The following is a 16,285-nucleotide window of genomic DNA, read 5'->3' as shown; positions in this document are numbered from 1 at the left end:
CTGCTGAAAATATAAGGCTAATACCTGTTCCTGAATGGATGTTTTCAGGAGGGGAGGAGGGGAGCTTAGGCAAATAGCGGCAACAAGAGAGGAAGTTCTAGAATTTATAGACAAATCACAAGCTAACAAATCACCAGGACCAGATGGAATCCATCCTAGACTTCTTAAAAAACTCAAATATGAAACTTCTGATTTTCAACTAAGATATGCAACATGCTTCTAAAATCAGCCTCTGTACCAGAGGACTGGAGAGTGTTCCATGTAACTCCCATTTTAAAAAAGGGATGGGGGGGGCAATCCAGAAAATTACAGGCCAGTTAGTTTAACAATATGTTCTAGGTAAATTGATGGAAAGCATTATGAAATATAAAACTGTCAAGCACATAGGACAAGCCCTGCTGGATAAAACACATCATGGCTTCTACAAAGGTAAGTCCTGTCTCAGTAACCTTTTGCAGTTCTTTGAAAGTGTCAATAAACATATGGGCAGGAATGAGCTGGTAGACATAGTTTATTTGGATTTCCAGGAGGCTTTTGATGACATCCCCCACCAAAGACTCCTGAGCAAATCAGAGTAATGGGATAAGAGGAGATTGGAAACGAGCTAAAAACACAAAGAGGATGGTCAGTTCTCACAATGGAGGAATGTGAGCAGCAGGGTCCCTCAGGGAGCTGTACGGGGACCGGTGCTTTTCAACTTCAAGTGATGCGTATTGGGGCAAATAATCCCAACTTCACATATACACTGATGGAATCTGAACTGGCAGCAACAGACCAAAGAAGAGACCTTGAGGTGGTAGTGGATAGCTTGATAAAAATGTTAACCAAGTGCACAAGGGCTGTGAAAAATACAAATTCCATACAGGCCATAATTAGAACAGGAATGGAGAATAAAACTGCCACTATCATATTGCCCTATACAAATCTGTGCTGAGACCACAATTGGAATATTTTGTACAGTTCTGGTCCCCCCAACTGAAAAAGTGTAAAGATGTAGAACAATCAACCAAAATGATCAGGGGGCTAAAGCAGCTGCCCTGTCAGGATTGGTTAAAATGCTTGGGGCTGTTAAGCCTAGAAAAAAGGAGAGTAAGAGAGGAGACATTCTAGAGGTTTATAAAATTACACATGGCGTGGAGAAAGTAAACAGAAACTTTTCTCCCTCTCCCATAATACTAGAAGCCAGGTTAATCTGCTGAAGGGTGGGAGATTCAGGACCAACGAAGGGAAGTATTTCTTCACACGGCTATTCTATTCTATCTATTCCCTCTTGTACCAGAGGATAGTATGCCTCTAAATCACTTGCTGGGGAACACAGGCAGGATAATTTTGTTGCAATAATCCCATTTGTGGGATTCCTAGAGATAGCTGGTTGGCCATTATGTGAACAGAAAGCAGGACTAGATGGGCCTTTGGTCTGATCCAGTATGGCTTTTCTTAAGTTCTTATTCCTTGCTACTGCAGAAGTCCACAAAGAAACAGAGATCCTGAATCTTAAGCATTAGCTTTAATACCTGTAAAAATGCGCTTAGCTTGATGAACGGTTGATTTGTATATAAAAGACATAAGAAACGTGAGTAGATCTTCATTTTGGAAAGGCTTGACAGCAAAAAGCATAAAAGACTGAGAAATACATTTATAAACATGAAATGACAGAAAAACTGGCCAGAAGAGTGAGGGAAAGTTATGCAGGATAACAAAACAGGGCTAGGATAATATGCAGCACTTAAGAGAAGAAATAACCAAAAAGGAGATGCCATATTATCAAAGAGTTCTGACAAAGGCAAAATGCTAAACATTAGATTCAACAGGATCTAATGACTATGTAAAGTGAAGAAAAAGTTTTTAAAATCAGATGTATAATATTTAGGAACAGCTGTTTTCGTATGACTTCAATGAACCATGGAGATGTGTACATAAACGCTGCTAACTCAGAGGGGCACGAGCACTCTCTTCTCCGCTGTGGTAATTACGGGCCAATGTAAGCGAGAAAAACCGCCCCCAAACCCTATGGGGTCGCCACAAGTCAGCTGCGACTTGACGGCAAAAAGAGAGCGAGCCAAGCGCTGCTTCCCTCCCACCGCATCCTACGAAAAACTTCCACAGGTCGTACTCCCTCCGTATGTATTACTTCCCCGGCCTTTGTGACCCGCTCGTACCCAATAACAACTCTATTTCCCCCTCACACACTACAGAGCTTCACTAAACTTAAACTTTCCTTCCCGTACGAAGAAAGAAGTTTCCACCCCAACCGCTCTCTTCACGTTACCTGGTACGTTTGAAAGCATTGGCGGATAAAGTTGTTTTAGATTCCCTGTTACTATGGCAACCGAAGAACTTCGCTGAGAGTCATGGGACTTGTAGTCTAAGAAACAGATCAAACGGTGCAAGGACTCTGGTTTCCAAGTAATCAATTTCAAAGCTCGAGGAATGGACTGAGAAAAACGCAACAGGGTTGGGTCCTGCTGTGATTTACAACAACAACAAACTCTTAACAAACAACAACAGGAAATCTGATATGGAACTAAAATACAGGGTAGTTCAAGAGGACGCTTTTTAGAAAATGAATGGGGATCGTAGCTTTAGTGCCTTATAATTTAGATTAGACAGTTTTCTTTTATGTATTTTTATCGGTTGTGTTTTTTATTTTATTGTTATTAAAGTATGTAATCAAGTCTTAGTGCACTGTTTATTTGTATGTATTATATTGGGGATGTACAATCCTGACTTTCATTTTAGTACATCCCATTATATTGTCTTTTTCTTGCATCCACCTTGAGTATTTCGCTCTGGTTATCTGCTCAAAGTTCAATGCTTTAGGCAAGCTAGTTTTAGTTTCTTGTTTTTCCTACAGTGTTGTACATTTGTGCACCTACGAGGGTTTCCCCAGAGTTCCTCTGATCCTTTCAAACTTTGCTTTACTCTGAAGTTTTGGGAAGGATCGCAGTAAAGCCCCCTAATGGCTGGTGTTTGGATGGGAAAATTAATATTTTCCAGGCCATATAGTAGCTATTTTCCCTGACTTTGCCTACCCCCAGGAATTTCCTTCCCCAGTCACCAGGAAACTACACACACACAATCAAACCTAGAATATCATAAATTACTGATATACTGTTGTAACAATAGGTGTAGTAGTAGTTCTCTGAATTTTCAGTTTTTATTTCTTTTAGCTTCTAACCCAGGAGTGGCCAAACTTGCTTAACATACGAGCCACATAGAATAAATGTCAGATGTTCCAGAGCTGCAAGACATGAAGAGAAGAGATTGGATTTATACCCCGCCCGTGACTACCCAAAGGTGTCTCAGAGCGGCTTACAAACTCCTTTCCCTTCCCCTCCCCACAACAGACACCCTGTGAGGTAGGTGGGGCTGAGAGAGCTCTTGATAAAAACTACTCTTTTTCAAGGACAGCTCTTATCAGAGCTATGGCTTGGCCAAGGTCATCCAGCCAGGTGCAAGTGGAGGAGTGGGGAATCAAACCCGGTTCTCCCAGATTAGAGTCCGCACACTTAATCACACGCAGGGTTTTATTGAAAAATATGCAGATCTGCTTTTTATTAACATTAAATGAGACTGCCAAAATAAAAACAAAAGGGGTAAAAACAGATATTGATAATACTTATTTGTCCAATTATGTTTATTTGTTTGCTAATGATATTTGTCTAAGAGAGAGAGAAAATACATTTGAGAATGCATTTAAAGTTGCTTTCTTTCTCTGCTCCCCCCCATCTCAAGCTTACCTAGGGAGGGGAACACTGGCTGGGGAAGGGAAGACCAATCTGGGAGGCATGTCTCCCCTTCGCTTCCCCAGCTTCCCTGCCAGGAGCCACACAATATGTGTGAAAGAAGCTGCATGTGGCTCCCGAGCTGCAGTTTGGCCACCCCTGCTCTAACTCCTTCCATTGTGGAGATATAACGAAAAGGGCATACCATCAAAGAGACTATAGCTTTAATTTTTAAAAAGAAAGAAAGGAAGGAAGTTGGAAATTCAGAGAAGCTGATATGTCTACAGTTACAACAGTATATATATATATGTTATAATGTTTATAGCTACTTTTGGAAAGCACAAACTTGATCAAGTATTCATATTACTCTTTATTGCAAAAGTTCGGTATTGCTTAATTGCTTTGTTTTGGATATGCATTTCTAAAAATTTAAGCTACTTACTTGTATTTGAGCTAATTCAATAAAATAAAAACTATTTTTAAAAATTATAACAGTATTCTAATGCTAACCTTTAAAAAACTGCAAAAGCCCTTGTGGCCTGGGGGAAGTGTCACTGCTGCTGGAGGATTGGGGAAGGGAAACAGCAGGAAAACCTGCCATACCAGCTGTACCAGCAACTGGGAAACCTAGGGTACAAACTCCAGATCAGGGTGGCACCTAGGAGAGGCGAGTTTGGGGAGGGGAGACATATCAGAGACACTATGATGCCATAGAGTCCACCCTCCAAAGCTGCCATTTTCTCTAAGGGAGCTGATCTGAAAATCTGTATACTAATAGTCAAGATGTCCCCTCTGTACGGATATCTAAATCCGCACATCGGGGGCACTTAGAGGGCAAAGAGATTTGCAGAAAAATCTGAAAAGTTTAAAAAACTATATGGGGGATACTTAAATCCCCCCAAAAGTAAGAGCATTCTCTGCACATGTGCAGAGAACGCCCTGGGAACTGTCCCGCCGCCACCAGTGCTGGGGGGGAGAGAGAAGGCTTAGCAGCTCAGGCCTCGCTGTCGCTGCCAGGGGAGGTTTGGCGGGCCCAGCGGCTGGGAGCCGCGCGGGCCTCGCTGTCGGGGCCAAGCAGGGGCTGGGGAGAAGGGGAGCAGGCTCACCTGCGGCAGCTTCCTCCTCTACATGGAGCTCCTCCCCTCCCGTGAGTACCATGGGTCCCCGCTTCTTGTCATGAAGTAGCAAAGCTTCCAGTAAAAGCAGCTTAAAATGGGGCGCAGTGGAAATTGCAGATAGATGGTACTATGACAATTAGATTCCAAGTTGCATTAAGGGCCACTGTGCTGCACCCAGCACCATCTAATATAGTTAAACACGATGATAAAATTTTATAACAATATCTTGAGAAAGCTACTTCAGAGTAGCTAGATTACAAAACATCTCTCTGTATGTGAGAGAGAGATCTAGCTATTAACCTATTAACACTGCTGAACTACAGAATGACAGAGAACCCTGGGGGTTTTGTTTATTTCTTTTTTGCTTCTCTTTTCTTGCCTCCTTTTTCCAGGACTCCAGATCACTGCTTGATGGTATCAAAGTTTAAAAGTGGCTTTAAACTCTTAATTGCAATTTAGAATTTATCAGGAAGTTAGATCTTATTAATCCAGGTTTGAACAGTAAATTTTTTTTACAGACATCACAGGTGTTAGATCAGCTTAATTTTGTTGCCATGTTGCCACCTTATACAGCATCTATAAAGGTTATGGACTATGACTGTAAAGCTGGACTGTGCGAATAGTGTGCCAGGGCACTGGACTGAACAGTAGCCATGAGAAAATGCCGCCCTACTGGACTGTTGGCATGTGCCCAGACAAGGGGAATCTTGTTCTGAAGCAATGTGTCTAACCAGATGTGAACCCATGGAAGACCCAATGCCTCTCGCTCCTGCATCACTGTAGCCAGATTACATAAGGCAAGCCAGCCTCCCTGACACTACAAACACACAGACCCAGCAGCAGCTCCCTAAAGAGAAGCCTCACTCTGCAAAGGGAACCTGGATATTCCTTCCCAGACGCCATAGAAAGCTTTCTTCTCCATCACGTTGGCACCTTTCCCCCCTACCTCTGCATATTGACATCTCCAGGTGAAGCACGTAGGCAACTTCAGCCTCAACGAAATAACTCCTTTCATGATAGGATTAGTAAGCAGTCACCTTCCAGCTAACACAGCTGTTTACCATTGGATTTAACAGCAACTACCGGCAATGGAGTTGGGACATTACTATTTTTTCTCTCTCTCTTGTATCTCCCCTTCCCCCTTAAAGAGATGTCACTACCCCTATTTCAATTGCCCAACGATAAATCCCTTTTTCCTAGCCCATTAATAGTAGTTATGCTTCATGGGGACTACATGACAGATGAAGCATTAGCTTCCAGTCATTTTAGGGTATAAAAGGAGAGGATCACCCCACTGATCACTTTCTACACTCCTAACCCCACCCTATCTTTCTGATTCCATTCCTTGCACAGTGTGTTGCTGGCAACTCATGATTCCCCTCCCCCAGTTATTTCCTTTTTCACTGCAGATTCCACTCACCACGTTGGACAGGTAAAGTATCGCCCATCAACGATATTACCTGCTAATGCAAACGTCTCTGTACCTTTCTATCTGAATTCCTAGATCTGTATTGTGTGTGTGTATATTTGATTTTATATTGTGTGTTTGAGAATCCTTTCAGTAAAAGAAATCACTGCTTAAGATCTAGTCTCAGCATCTATTTCTGGGATCTGGCTAAAGTTGGACTCCCGTATACATAGGTTAGTGGTCCCATAGTTAATGCCTATTGCCACTTAATATTCATAATTCCCCACATTTATTAAGATATGAGGCAATTTGGCTAACAATTTACCCAGAAATACTGTGTTGTTGCAAGTTACTAGAATTGGATTTGGTTGCTGTCCTTATTAATATGTTTTCCTAGACCCACATGTATACATCAACCACCTAATAACACAGTTCATGGATCTGATATAGTGAGCTCCAGTCCACTAAAGTGGACATCTCCTAGTCTGTAAATTGCCACACGACTGCTTTTTGGTTTTGTTGCATTATTTATTTATTTATTTATTAATTCGGCTTCTATACCGCTCCTTCCCACAGGCTCGGAGCAGTTTACATTTGATTAATTATATCCTATCTAGGGCCACAATTCACGGGGGGAGGGTGAATGCCTACCAGCACCCAGACAGCAGGGCTCTTTTTTCTCTCGGCTCTTTTCATGGTGGGCTCTTCACCTCCTAGCGACGGCGTCTTGGTGCAGGTCTTGTTCGCAGCAACTCCTTCTGGCGAGGTCTTCATGGTGTGCGGCTGTGCGATGGTTGCAGCTCCGGCACACGTCCAATTAGCTCCGCCGTGCTGCGTCGTTGCATCACCACGCCTCCCGGTCCAATCCTCACCTGGATTCTGCCGCTGCTCGACGTCAGCTGTTCGCCATGGTTGCCGAGTCCCCAGATCTCCGCACGTCGCCACCACACCACACCGTTGCTTCACCGGCACTCCTGCTGCACACCGCTCTGTAGGGAGGAGGGTGCCCCCTGCTACCTAGGAGCCGGTACCCATTTATCTACTTGCAAGGCTTACGAACTGCTGGGTGGGCGGGAGCTGGGACAAGGCCGGGAACTCACCCCGGCCACGGTGGGTCTCGAACAGCCTTATGGCTGATCGCTGATAGATTACTTGCAGGCTGTCTTTACTGCCTGTGCCACCGCTCCCTACAGTTGGTGTAAGTTAGTACTTGCATTTCTTTGCCTTATACATCCTCATAATATGATCAGTTTTCCTCTCACACAATGTGCTTGGAGAAATAGCACTAATACTTGTTTTAGAATTTGGGGGGGTGGGAATCAATGTTGTTGGCCAGCTTTTGGGTGTACATTGGAAGGTGTTTATTATGTGAAATGCTATCTTAAAAAAAGAAAAGAAAAGCCATAAATGAACTTTACGGGAGAATGCAGTTCAAATGGAGATCCATCATTTTAATGTTTAGGATGGAAAAGGGTGGGCTCTGTGGTGGAGCATCTGCTTATAATGTATGCAGGAGGCCCTGGTCCAATCCCTGACATCTCTCGTTTTAAGGAGCCAGTAGCAAATTATGTGAAAGACTTGAGACTACTGGAATGCTGGTGTCAGTCAGAGTGAATCCAGAAAATGGAGTAATATACTGGAGGGGAGGGGAGGTTTGGTTTATAAAGGAAAAAAAAATGTTTTGATCCAGTTCTCTATGCAGAACATTCAGCCTGTAGCATTTTGTTTTGACAAGGGGCTTTACAAATCCTTGAATCTAGAAACTCAATAAGGAAAAAAAAAGCTGTTAAACATAGCCTTGCATTGTGAACTAACTCTCCTCTCCCTGTGCCCCCTCTCCTTCTCTTGCCCTGCCTGATTGGTGTGTTACTGTCCCTTGCCTTTTTAGGACTGTCACCCGGTCACTCTAAAGTGATGAGTCTGGGGGCAGGTGTCAGTCCCTCTGCGATGGATACTGTTACCAGCCAATCGCCTTGTAGCTTGGCCGTTCCCAAAATACCCAAGAACCAATGAACTGGAGAAGTGAAGAATGACAGGGCTCCAGCTGGACTGATGTGAAGTGGATATTCAGTTGGTATTCTTCTCTCAGCTTGCAGAGCTGCTGCATGCCTGGGTCAGTGTTCCAGTTCTCGTGACTCCTTGACACAGCAGGCGTGCTGGGGCTGTTAGTTCCCTGTGGCTGTCATCAAAATGGTGATCAAAGTGTTTGTAGCAACGTCCTCGGGGTCTACAGCGGTAGGTATTTTCATGTGATTTATGTTTGCATGTGTATCCATTGGCTTCCAGAAGCTTTGGGGAGTACTTCTTAACTAAGAAAGGGGTGTGGTAGAGTTACTACAGGATCCTACAGTGTGGAAAAGGAAAAACAACTCCTGAGTCCTGAGTACTTAATTTTTACAGATTTCAGAAAAGCTGCTGTGATACATTGCCTTAACAGAGTTACACCGTTATAAATCCAAATGAAGTCAGTTGGCTTAGAAGGGTGATTCAGGTGGGTAGCCGTGTTGGTCTGAAGCACGAGAACAATGTTTGGAGTCCAGTGACCTCAAACTTTGTTCGGCTTAGAAGGGTGCGACTCTGTTTAGGATTGCACTGTCCACTTGTGGCAACTTCATGCATTTGAGTGTGTGGGTATTCGTCCACAAAGCCTTACACTGCAATGTTAGTCTTTATGCCTCAAGCTCTGTACTTCTTACAAGAGATTCAGCATGAAAAGAAGTATACTGCAGGAATGTAATTTTTGTGCATTCACATACCTATGTATAAATACTGCTTAATTTCACAAATTTTGTTTGTTACTTTTGTCATTGGAGAAACAGAGTTAGTTTGGTTGCAGTGGGGAAAAACAATTTTACCTTTTTATTTTTAGGGAAATATTTGTTAGATAATGATTACAGATTACTGAAAAGGGGAAACCTACAAAATTGAGCTAATTTTATCTTTTAAAATCTTTTCAAGTTCAATGTAAAAAACCTTATATTGTATTTCCATATGAATCTGGGACATAGGTGCTGTAAGTGATCAGAACCACTATGTTCTGAGTATGCAAACAGAAGATTGGACAGTGGGAACTGGGAAAGAACTGTTTCCTTTTATATCCAGTTCCCACATGGGCTCAAATTTCAGTCCTGCCTCAGCAGTCCGTCACAGAGACACTTCTAAACAAACTGGCTGCTGCTTGCACATAACTATGTGGCTGCACTGGAAACTGGCTGACGCTCACACAATCTCAGGAAACTTCCAGAGCAGAAAGACTGAAAATGATTAGAAAGAAAAAGGTTATTGCCTTTCCTGTGCGAATTTGCATTTAATGTACATGAGTCCAAGTCTTCCAAAGCTTCCCAATGGGCTCCATTTGCATCAAATATTGCCAGTGGCATAAAGGCAAGTCATTTCTGTTTGTGTATTATGGTGAGGCCATTTCCTTCTCATCACTGGCACAATAATACTGACGACTGCATGCCCCACAGTTGTTGCAAACACTGCTTATAGCTATTGAGATAACTGTCCATGTATTGAGTTGCAACAGGAATGGACACTGCCATTGATTATATGATCAGTGTTATGATCCCAATCAGAATAAAGTCATAGAAGCTCAGCAAGCCATTTCTGGCTTACTAGTGTGTGTTCAAATAGAAATAAGAATAAAGCAAGGAGACATCTTCAAATAGAGTGGATAGGCCTTCACATTCTGGTATCAGAGGAAAAGTACCCCTTTAAGCCCCTGGCTATTGTTAACTTTTGTTTATCATAGACATATGGACCCTGTTCAAACAATACTTTATTTTATTGTAATCTATACCTTTCCTTCCTTGTCATGCAAATTATAAATTCATTACAGAGTAAAGCAGGCCCATTGAAACCAATAGGTTTAAGTCTCAGTAGGTTTAAGGCTTAACTCTATATTAGGGTGTGTATATGTCTGTTTACAAATGTATATGCCATTGGGAGGAGGTTATGGCTGACTGTTAGAACATTTGCTTTGCACGCAGAAGGTCCCAGGTTCCATCCCCAATTTTTCCAGCTCAAAGAGTCGGGTGGTTGGTGAAGTGAAACGTTTATTATTTATTTTATTTTATTATTTCAATTTATACCCCGCCCTCCCCATGAACGGGCTCCGGGTGGCTTACAGCAGTGGCCCAATTGCCAATAAAACTGATAAAACAATATACATAATTTCATAATAAGTTAAAACATAAAATCATAAGGTGCTATTCAGTTCTACAGTTCGTTGCTTACGATGGCGTATTAAGATGTCTCACAACTAGATTCCAGCTCAGTGTCATTCAGAGTTGCTCGATGTAACGGGCCAGATGTTGGCACTGAGGGCCGGGCTCATTGATGGTAGTGGTGGGGGGCCACTCCTAATTGAAGGCCTGGTGGAAGAGCTCCGTCTTGCAGGCCCTGCAGAACTGCAAAAAATCCCGCAGGGCCCTGATCTCCTCCGGGAGCTCATTCCACCAGTAAGGAGCCGCCACTGAGAAAGCCCTGGTCCTCATCATTGTGAGCCTAGTCACTTGGGGGCCCGGCAGGGTCAAGCGATTCTGTGACCCTGACCTTAGTGCTCTCTGGGGTATATGTGGGGAAAGGTGGTCCCTCAGGTATGTCAGACCCTGGACATATAGGGCTTTAAAGGTAAGCACCAACACCTGGAAACGGATTCGGTATGCTATTGGCAGCCAGTGCAGGGCCTTCACCACAGGCTGGATGTGTTCCCCTTTAGGTAAGCCCATCAACAGCCTGGCTGCGGCGTTCTGCACTAGCTGCAGCCTCCGAATTTGCAACAAGGGCAGCCCCATGTAGAGAGCGTTGCAGTAGTCTAGTCTCGAGGTGACTGTCGCATGGATCACTATGGCCTGGTCATTGCAGTCAAGGAAGGGAACCAACTGCCTAATTAGCCAAAGATGGTAAAAGGCCGACTTGGCAGTGGCTGCTATCTGGGCCTCCATTGTTAAGGAGGGGTCCAGGAGCACACCCAAGCTCCTAACCTCCAGCGCTGGCACCAATGGTGCCCCACCAAAGGCTGGGAGTGGGGTCCCCACCCGCACACTGCCCTGGCCCACACACAGGACCTCTGTCTTCACCAGATTCAGTTTCAGCCGACTCAGGACTGGAGTTCGACTGGCCACCCAGCATCAGATAGAGCTGGATGTCATCAGCATACTGATGGCACCCCATTCCATAACTCCAGGCTATCTGGGCAAGGGGGCGCATATTGATGTTAAATAGCATTGGGGAAAGCACTGTCCCTTGAGGCACTCCGCACTCCAGCAGGTGTCTCCTGGACTGTTGCTCCCCGATTGCCACCCTTTGTCCCTGACCTTGGAGAAAGGAAGCAAGCCACTGTAAGGCAAGCCCCTGTATTCCCATGTTGGCAAGGCGGTGGAGCGGCAACTGATGGTTGACCATGTCGAACACAGCCAACAGGTCCAACAACAACAGCACTGCCACACCGCCCCGATCCAGATGCCTCTGGAGATCATCAGTCAGAGCGACCAGAGCAGTCTCCGTCCCATGTCCCAGGCAAAAGCCGAACTGGAAGGGGTCGAGCGTGGAAGTGTCCTCCATAAAGCCCTGTAGCTGTATCACCACTGCCCTCTCAATTAATTTGCCCAAACAGGGCAAATTGGAGACTGGCCAGTAATTAGCCAATTCGGCCAGGCCCAGAAATGGTTTAAGAGTGGGCAGACCCCCGGGAACAGTTCCTCTAAGAGGGACTTGATAATTTCCCTCAGGGCACCTCGGAACCCCTCATGGCCCGCTTTAATGAGCCAGGAAGGACACAGATCAAGGCTGCATGTGGTTGGGCATATAGTCAAGAGCAATCTGTCAACTTCCTCCAGGCTGAGTGGGCTGAAATGATCTAATACCGAAGCTGAAGACGTGCTCGCTCACTGTTTCAACTGTGGTGGGGAGGTCGCGGCAGACCGACAAGACTTTATCCGCGAAAAAGCTCGCAAATGCCTCACAGCCAATATCCAATACCCTAGCATTTAGTCTGTCCTGTGGCAGAGCTGTTATAGACCAAATCATTCTAAACAATTGGGCTGGGCGTGAGCTTGTGGATGCAATCTCCGCCGTGTAGAAATCTCTCTTTGCAGCTTTGACTGGCATCTTGTAGGATCTCATAAACATCCTATAAGATGCTCTTGTGGCTTTGTCACAGGCGTGATGCCACCGTCTCTCTAGCCGTCTCAGCTCTCACTTCATAAGCTGCAGCTCCTGGGTAAACCAAGGAGCGAGCTTGAAGTGAGGGCGCAGAGGGCGATCTCGTCAATGACTGCGGAGAACTGGCTATGCCAGTCCTCCATAAGCTCGTCCAATGAGCTGCCAGGGGGCATCGGATCCCGTAGAGCCATCCGAAGCCGCATTGGGTCCATCTGGCTCCACGGGCGAGCAAAAATGCGCTCGCCACCTAAACAGGGTCGGGGCAGCACATTTAAGCGGGCCCTCAGGGCATGATGGTCCAACCATGGGACTGCCGAAGCAGTAACTCGGTCCACTATTACCCCTGCCGCAAAAATCAAATCGAGCGTGTGCCCAGCCCGGTGAGTGGAGGTTGTTATATACTGGGAGAGTCCTAGTGCCACCATGGACGGCACCAGGTCCGCTGCCTGACTGGGGGTTGCATCATCGTCATGGACATTGAAATCACCCAGGACTATAAGTCTGGGGTGCTTCAATGCCCAGCCTAAAACAGCCTCCATCAGGGACAGTTGGCTATTGGTACACCAGCCAAATTGCCACATTCTCCCTGGCCTCCCATGCCAGGCCGGCACACTCAATGCCCGTGATCTTAGGCGACAGGAGCGTCCTGAAGGAGTAAGCCTCCCAGATGAATATAGCCACTCCCCCTGCCCCCAAGTCCGTGATTGGTGAAGGACCGAGAACCCGGGAGGGGCAAGCTGGGAGAGAGCTACCGTCTCCCCATCCCACACCCAGGTCTCGGTCACGCATGCCAGGTCTACCTTCTGTTCTTGCACAAAGTCCTGAAAGATCATGGTCTTATTATTGATAGACCTGGCGTTGCACAACACCAATGTCGGAGAGGGGTTCATCATCCTAGCCCCACTGCTGACATCCCTCGAGATGGGGCACAGGCTGGAAGGGGGCTGAGCTTTCCTATTTCTCTGCCTCCTTCCTTTCATTCTCTGCCTGGCCCCACCGCTATACTTCCCCCTCCCCAGGAGCACTGGAATCCCCCGCTCAGACATCACCGTGCCCGGTGGTCTTCACTAGCCTAGCCAGCTAGGGCCTCAGACCGACCATTAGAGCTGACGATGTTTAGGAACCCTATGCACAATAATATTAAGCTTAAATTAAAACCTTCCCTTGTTCTGGAACACGTCATCTGAGACCTTGGAGAGCTGCTGCCAGTCAGAGTAGACAGTTATTTGATTCCACATAAAGCAGTTTCATGTGTTCCTTTCCCAACTTTTGCTCACACTTGAGTGTACACAATAAATTTAAAACAATTAAAATACAAATATTTACAGCACAAAAAAGTTCATTCACAAAAAAGCAATACAGAACTTATATACATAAGAATGATAGCTAAAAGATAAAAAGCCAAACTGTTACACATGCTGCATTAACATTTTAAATGATATACTAAACAACAAATGACCATTTGAACTGAAGAATGTGGATAGAAACTGATGGGCCCCTTGTCCTAAGCACACTTACTTAGTTCCTTGGAAATGAACGGATTTTAGTGTTTAAGATTTTAGTGTTTAAGAGTTTAGTGTTTAAGAGTTTGTTTAAGTCTTACTTCTAAAGTTAAAATGAGATGATGAATAGAGCTGTAAATCTGACTAACATTTAAAACGTTTGGATAACCGGTAATTAGGAGCAAGGAGAAACATTTCTGTCATTAGCATAAAATGACATTTAATTTTGGAGTTTGTGGTAACGGTGATGTACTGAATTACTGTTATAGAAGGAATTTCTTTTCTCACCTGGTTTCCATAGCGAAAGAATGTGACATGGCTGAAATCTATACTGAGGGTATACTTTCAGTCAGCCATAAGTATTAAATGTATGATGACATGATACTAGAACAAAAATCCCATGGCACCTTAAAGCAAGGTCCCCCAACATGGTGCCCCTGAGCATGATGGTACCTAGCAGTACTTCCCCTAGCACTGGCAAAGCTTTTCAGAAAGTGGGCAGGGCTGTTATAAGGCAGGGCTTGTTACTGGCTGCTCTCATACAATGAAAGGGCTTTCTATGATAGCCATCTTCAAATACTTGAAGGGTTGTCATATAGAGGATGGTAAGGAGTTGTTTCCTGTTGCCCCAGAAAGTCGGACCAGAACCAACGGGTTGAAATTAAATCAAAAGAGTTTTTGGCTAAACATTAGGAAGAACTTCCTGACAGAGCGATTCCTCAGTGGAACAGGCTTCCTCTGGAGGTGGTGGGCACTCTTCTTTGGACATTTTAAATGGAGTCTAGAAGGCCATCTGACACAAATGCTGATTCCTTGAACTTAGGCAGATCATGAGAGGGAGGGCAGGAAGAGTTGCATCAGTGCTTAGTTCTTGTGGCCCTTTCTTACACACCCAGGGAAATGCTAATTGCCACTTTGGAGTCAGGAAGCAATTTTTCTCCAGGCCAGTTTGGCCCCGAGTGATCCTGGAGGGTTTTTTGTTTGTTTGTTGGTTTGTTATTGCCATCTTCTGGGCATGGAGTAGGGGTCATTGGAGGTGGAAGGGAGGTATTTGTGAATTTCCGGCATTGTACTAGATGGCCCCGGAGGTCCCTTCCAGCTGTATTATTCTATGGCTGCAATAGCAGATGCAGCCACTGGAGAACCAAGAAGACTGGTAAGCACTCTGGCTTTCCTTAGTTAGTGTAGAGTATATTCCACTCTCAGACTTTCCTTCATTTCTTTTTAATCTCCCAACTCTTTCTCTCTCAACCCACACACTTTCATACTTTTGCAAAGTGAGGAGGAAAGTATCACATACGGCTCCACCTTCTGCAACAGTCATTTTGGGATGGCGCTCACCACACCCTCTCAAAATTTCAAAATTGCCCACAGGTTCAAAGGGGGTGGACACCCATACCTTAAAAACTAAAATATTTTTCAATGTAAGTTTTTGTGAGTTACAGATAGATATGTGACGGGAAAGCTGTACCGAGAAATCCTATGGGGAAAGTTTCCAGGTACAACCTTCCCTTCGTGCATCTGTCTGAAGACGTGAGCTGTGACTCATGAAAGTTCATATTGAAATATGTTGTTAATCTTTAAGGTGCTGCTAGATTTTGTTTTATTTTGCTATGACAGACTAGCATGGCTACCTATTTGCAGTCATCAAAATATTAGAACACAGACTTCTGCAGCGCTAACATAAGGACCAGTGGCTTGTGCAGTGATTTGAACAATGCCGTCCTAAGAACACATTCCTGGAAGTTAAGCCCATTGCTCTCTAACAGTGCCAGTCCCAAACATGTCTACTCAGAATACTACTTTGGTCTATTCAATGGGACTTACCCCAGGAAAGTGTGTGAATAATGTACAGAATCTCATTGTCTTTAAGGTGTCCTGCCCTCTGCAGGCAGGCCCAGTCAGTTCTCCTCTGGAGCACTGTCCTCAGGATGCGACAGCAGGAATCGGCAGTGGTGTTTAAGTCAGGAGGATCATTCATGTTCAAAGATGAACACAGTATCCAGTTAGCGGTTTAGTACATGTTTCCTCTGCACATAAATTATTTATTTTATTTGTCTGTTCATTAAGAATATTTATACCTTATGCTCTCTGTCCATAGATTCTTGAAGCAGCTAGGAAATTGTAATCACAATAAAGCCACAAAACAATAAAAATCCAATGTTAAAATATCAACTCACTGCAATAGAAGAAACTGCAATCACTAAGAATTAATCAAACCAGGTGCATAAACATTTTCCAACAGATCTTACTATACACCAGCATAAAAACAGCACAAACAGTACTGTGTACAGTGAGGATTTAAAAGCAGCATAAACATTTTAAGGATCAGTTAACAGCAAAATACACAGGGGGGGGAGAAGC

The 16,285-nt window shown here is 44.5% G+C and overlaps 1 protein-coding gene across 1 annotated transcript in view; it reads left to right on the top strand.

Annotated features, from left to right (window-relative positions):
- Window positions 1-8,300: 8,300 nt before the first annotated feature.
- SH3BGR (SH3 domain binding glutamate-rich protein) overlaps window positions 8,301-16,285 on the top strand; it is a gene marked incomplete at its 3' end in the record, with an annotated part of 29,032 nt that continues 21,047 nt past the window's right edge. Inside the window, exon 1 of the mRNA XM_015412876.1 lies at window positions 8,301-8,486. Within this exon, the coding sequence (XP_015268362.1) occupies window positions 8,442-8,486 (45 nt within the window). The remainder of the gene's footprint in view (window positions 8,487-16,285) is intronic.

The sequence above is a fragment of the Gekko japonicus genome, unplaced genomic scaffold (genome assembly GCF_001447785.1).
Source record: "Gekko japonicus isolate JY-2015 unplaced genomic scaffold, Gekko_japonicus_V1.1 scaffold1429, whole genome shotgun sequence".
Taxonomy (NCBI): domain Eukaryota; kingdom Metazoa; phylum Chordata; class Lepidosauria; order Squamata; family Gekkonidae; genus Gekko; species Gekko japonicus.
The sequence above is the reverse complement of the archived record's forward strand: the minus strand, read 5'-3'. Positions and strand labels throughout refer to the sequence as shown.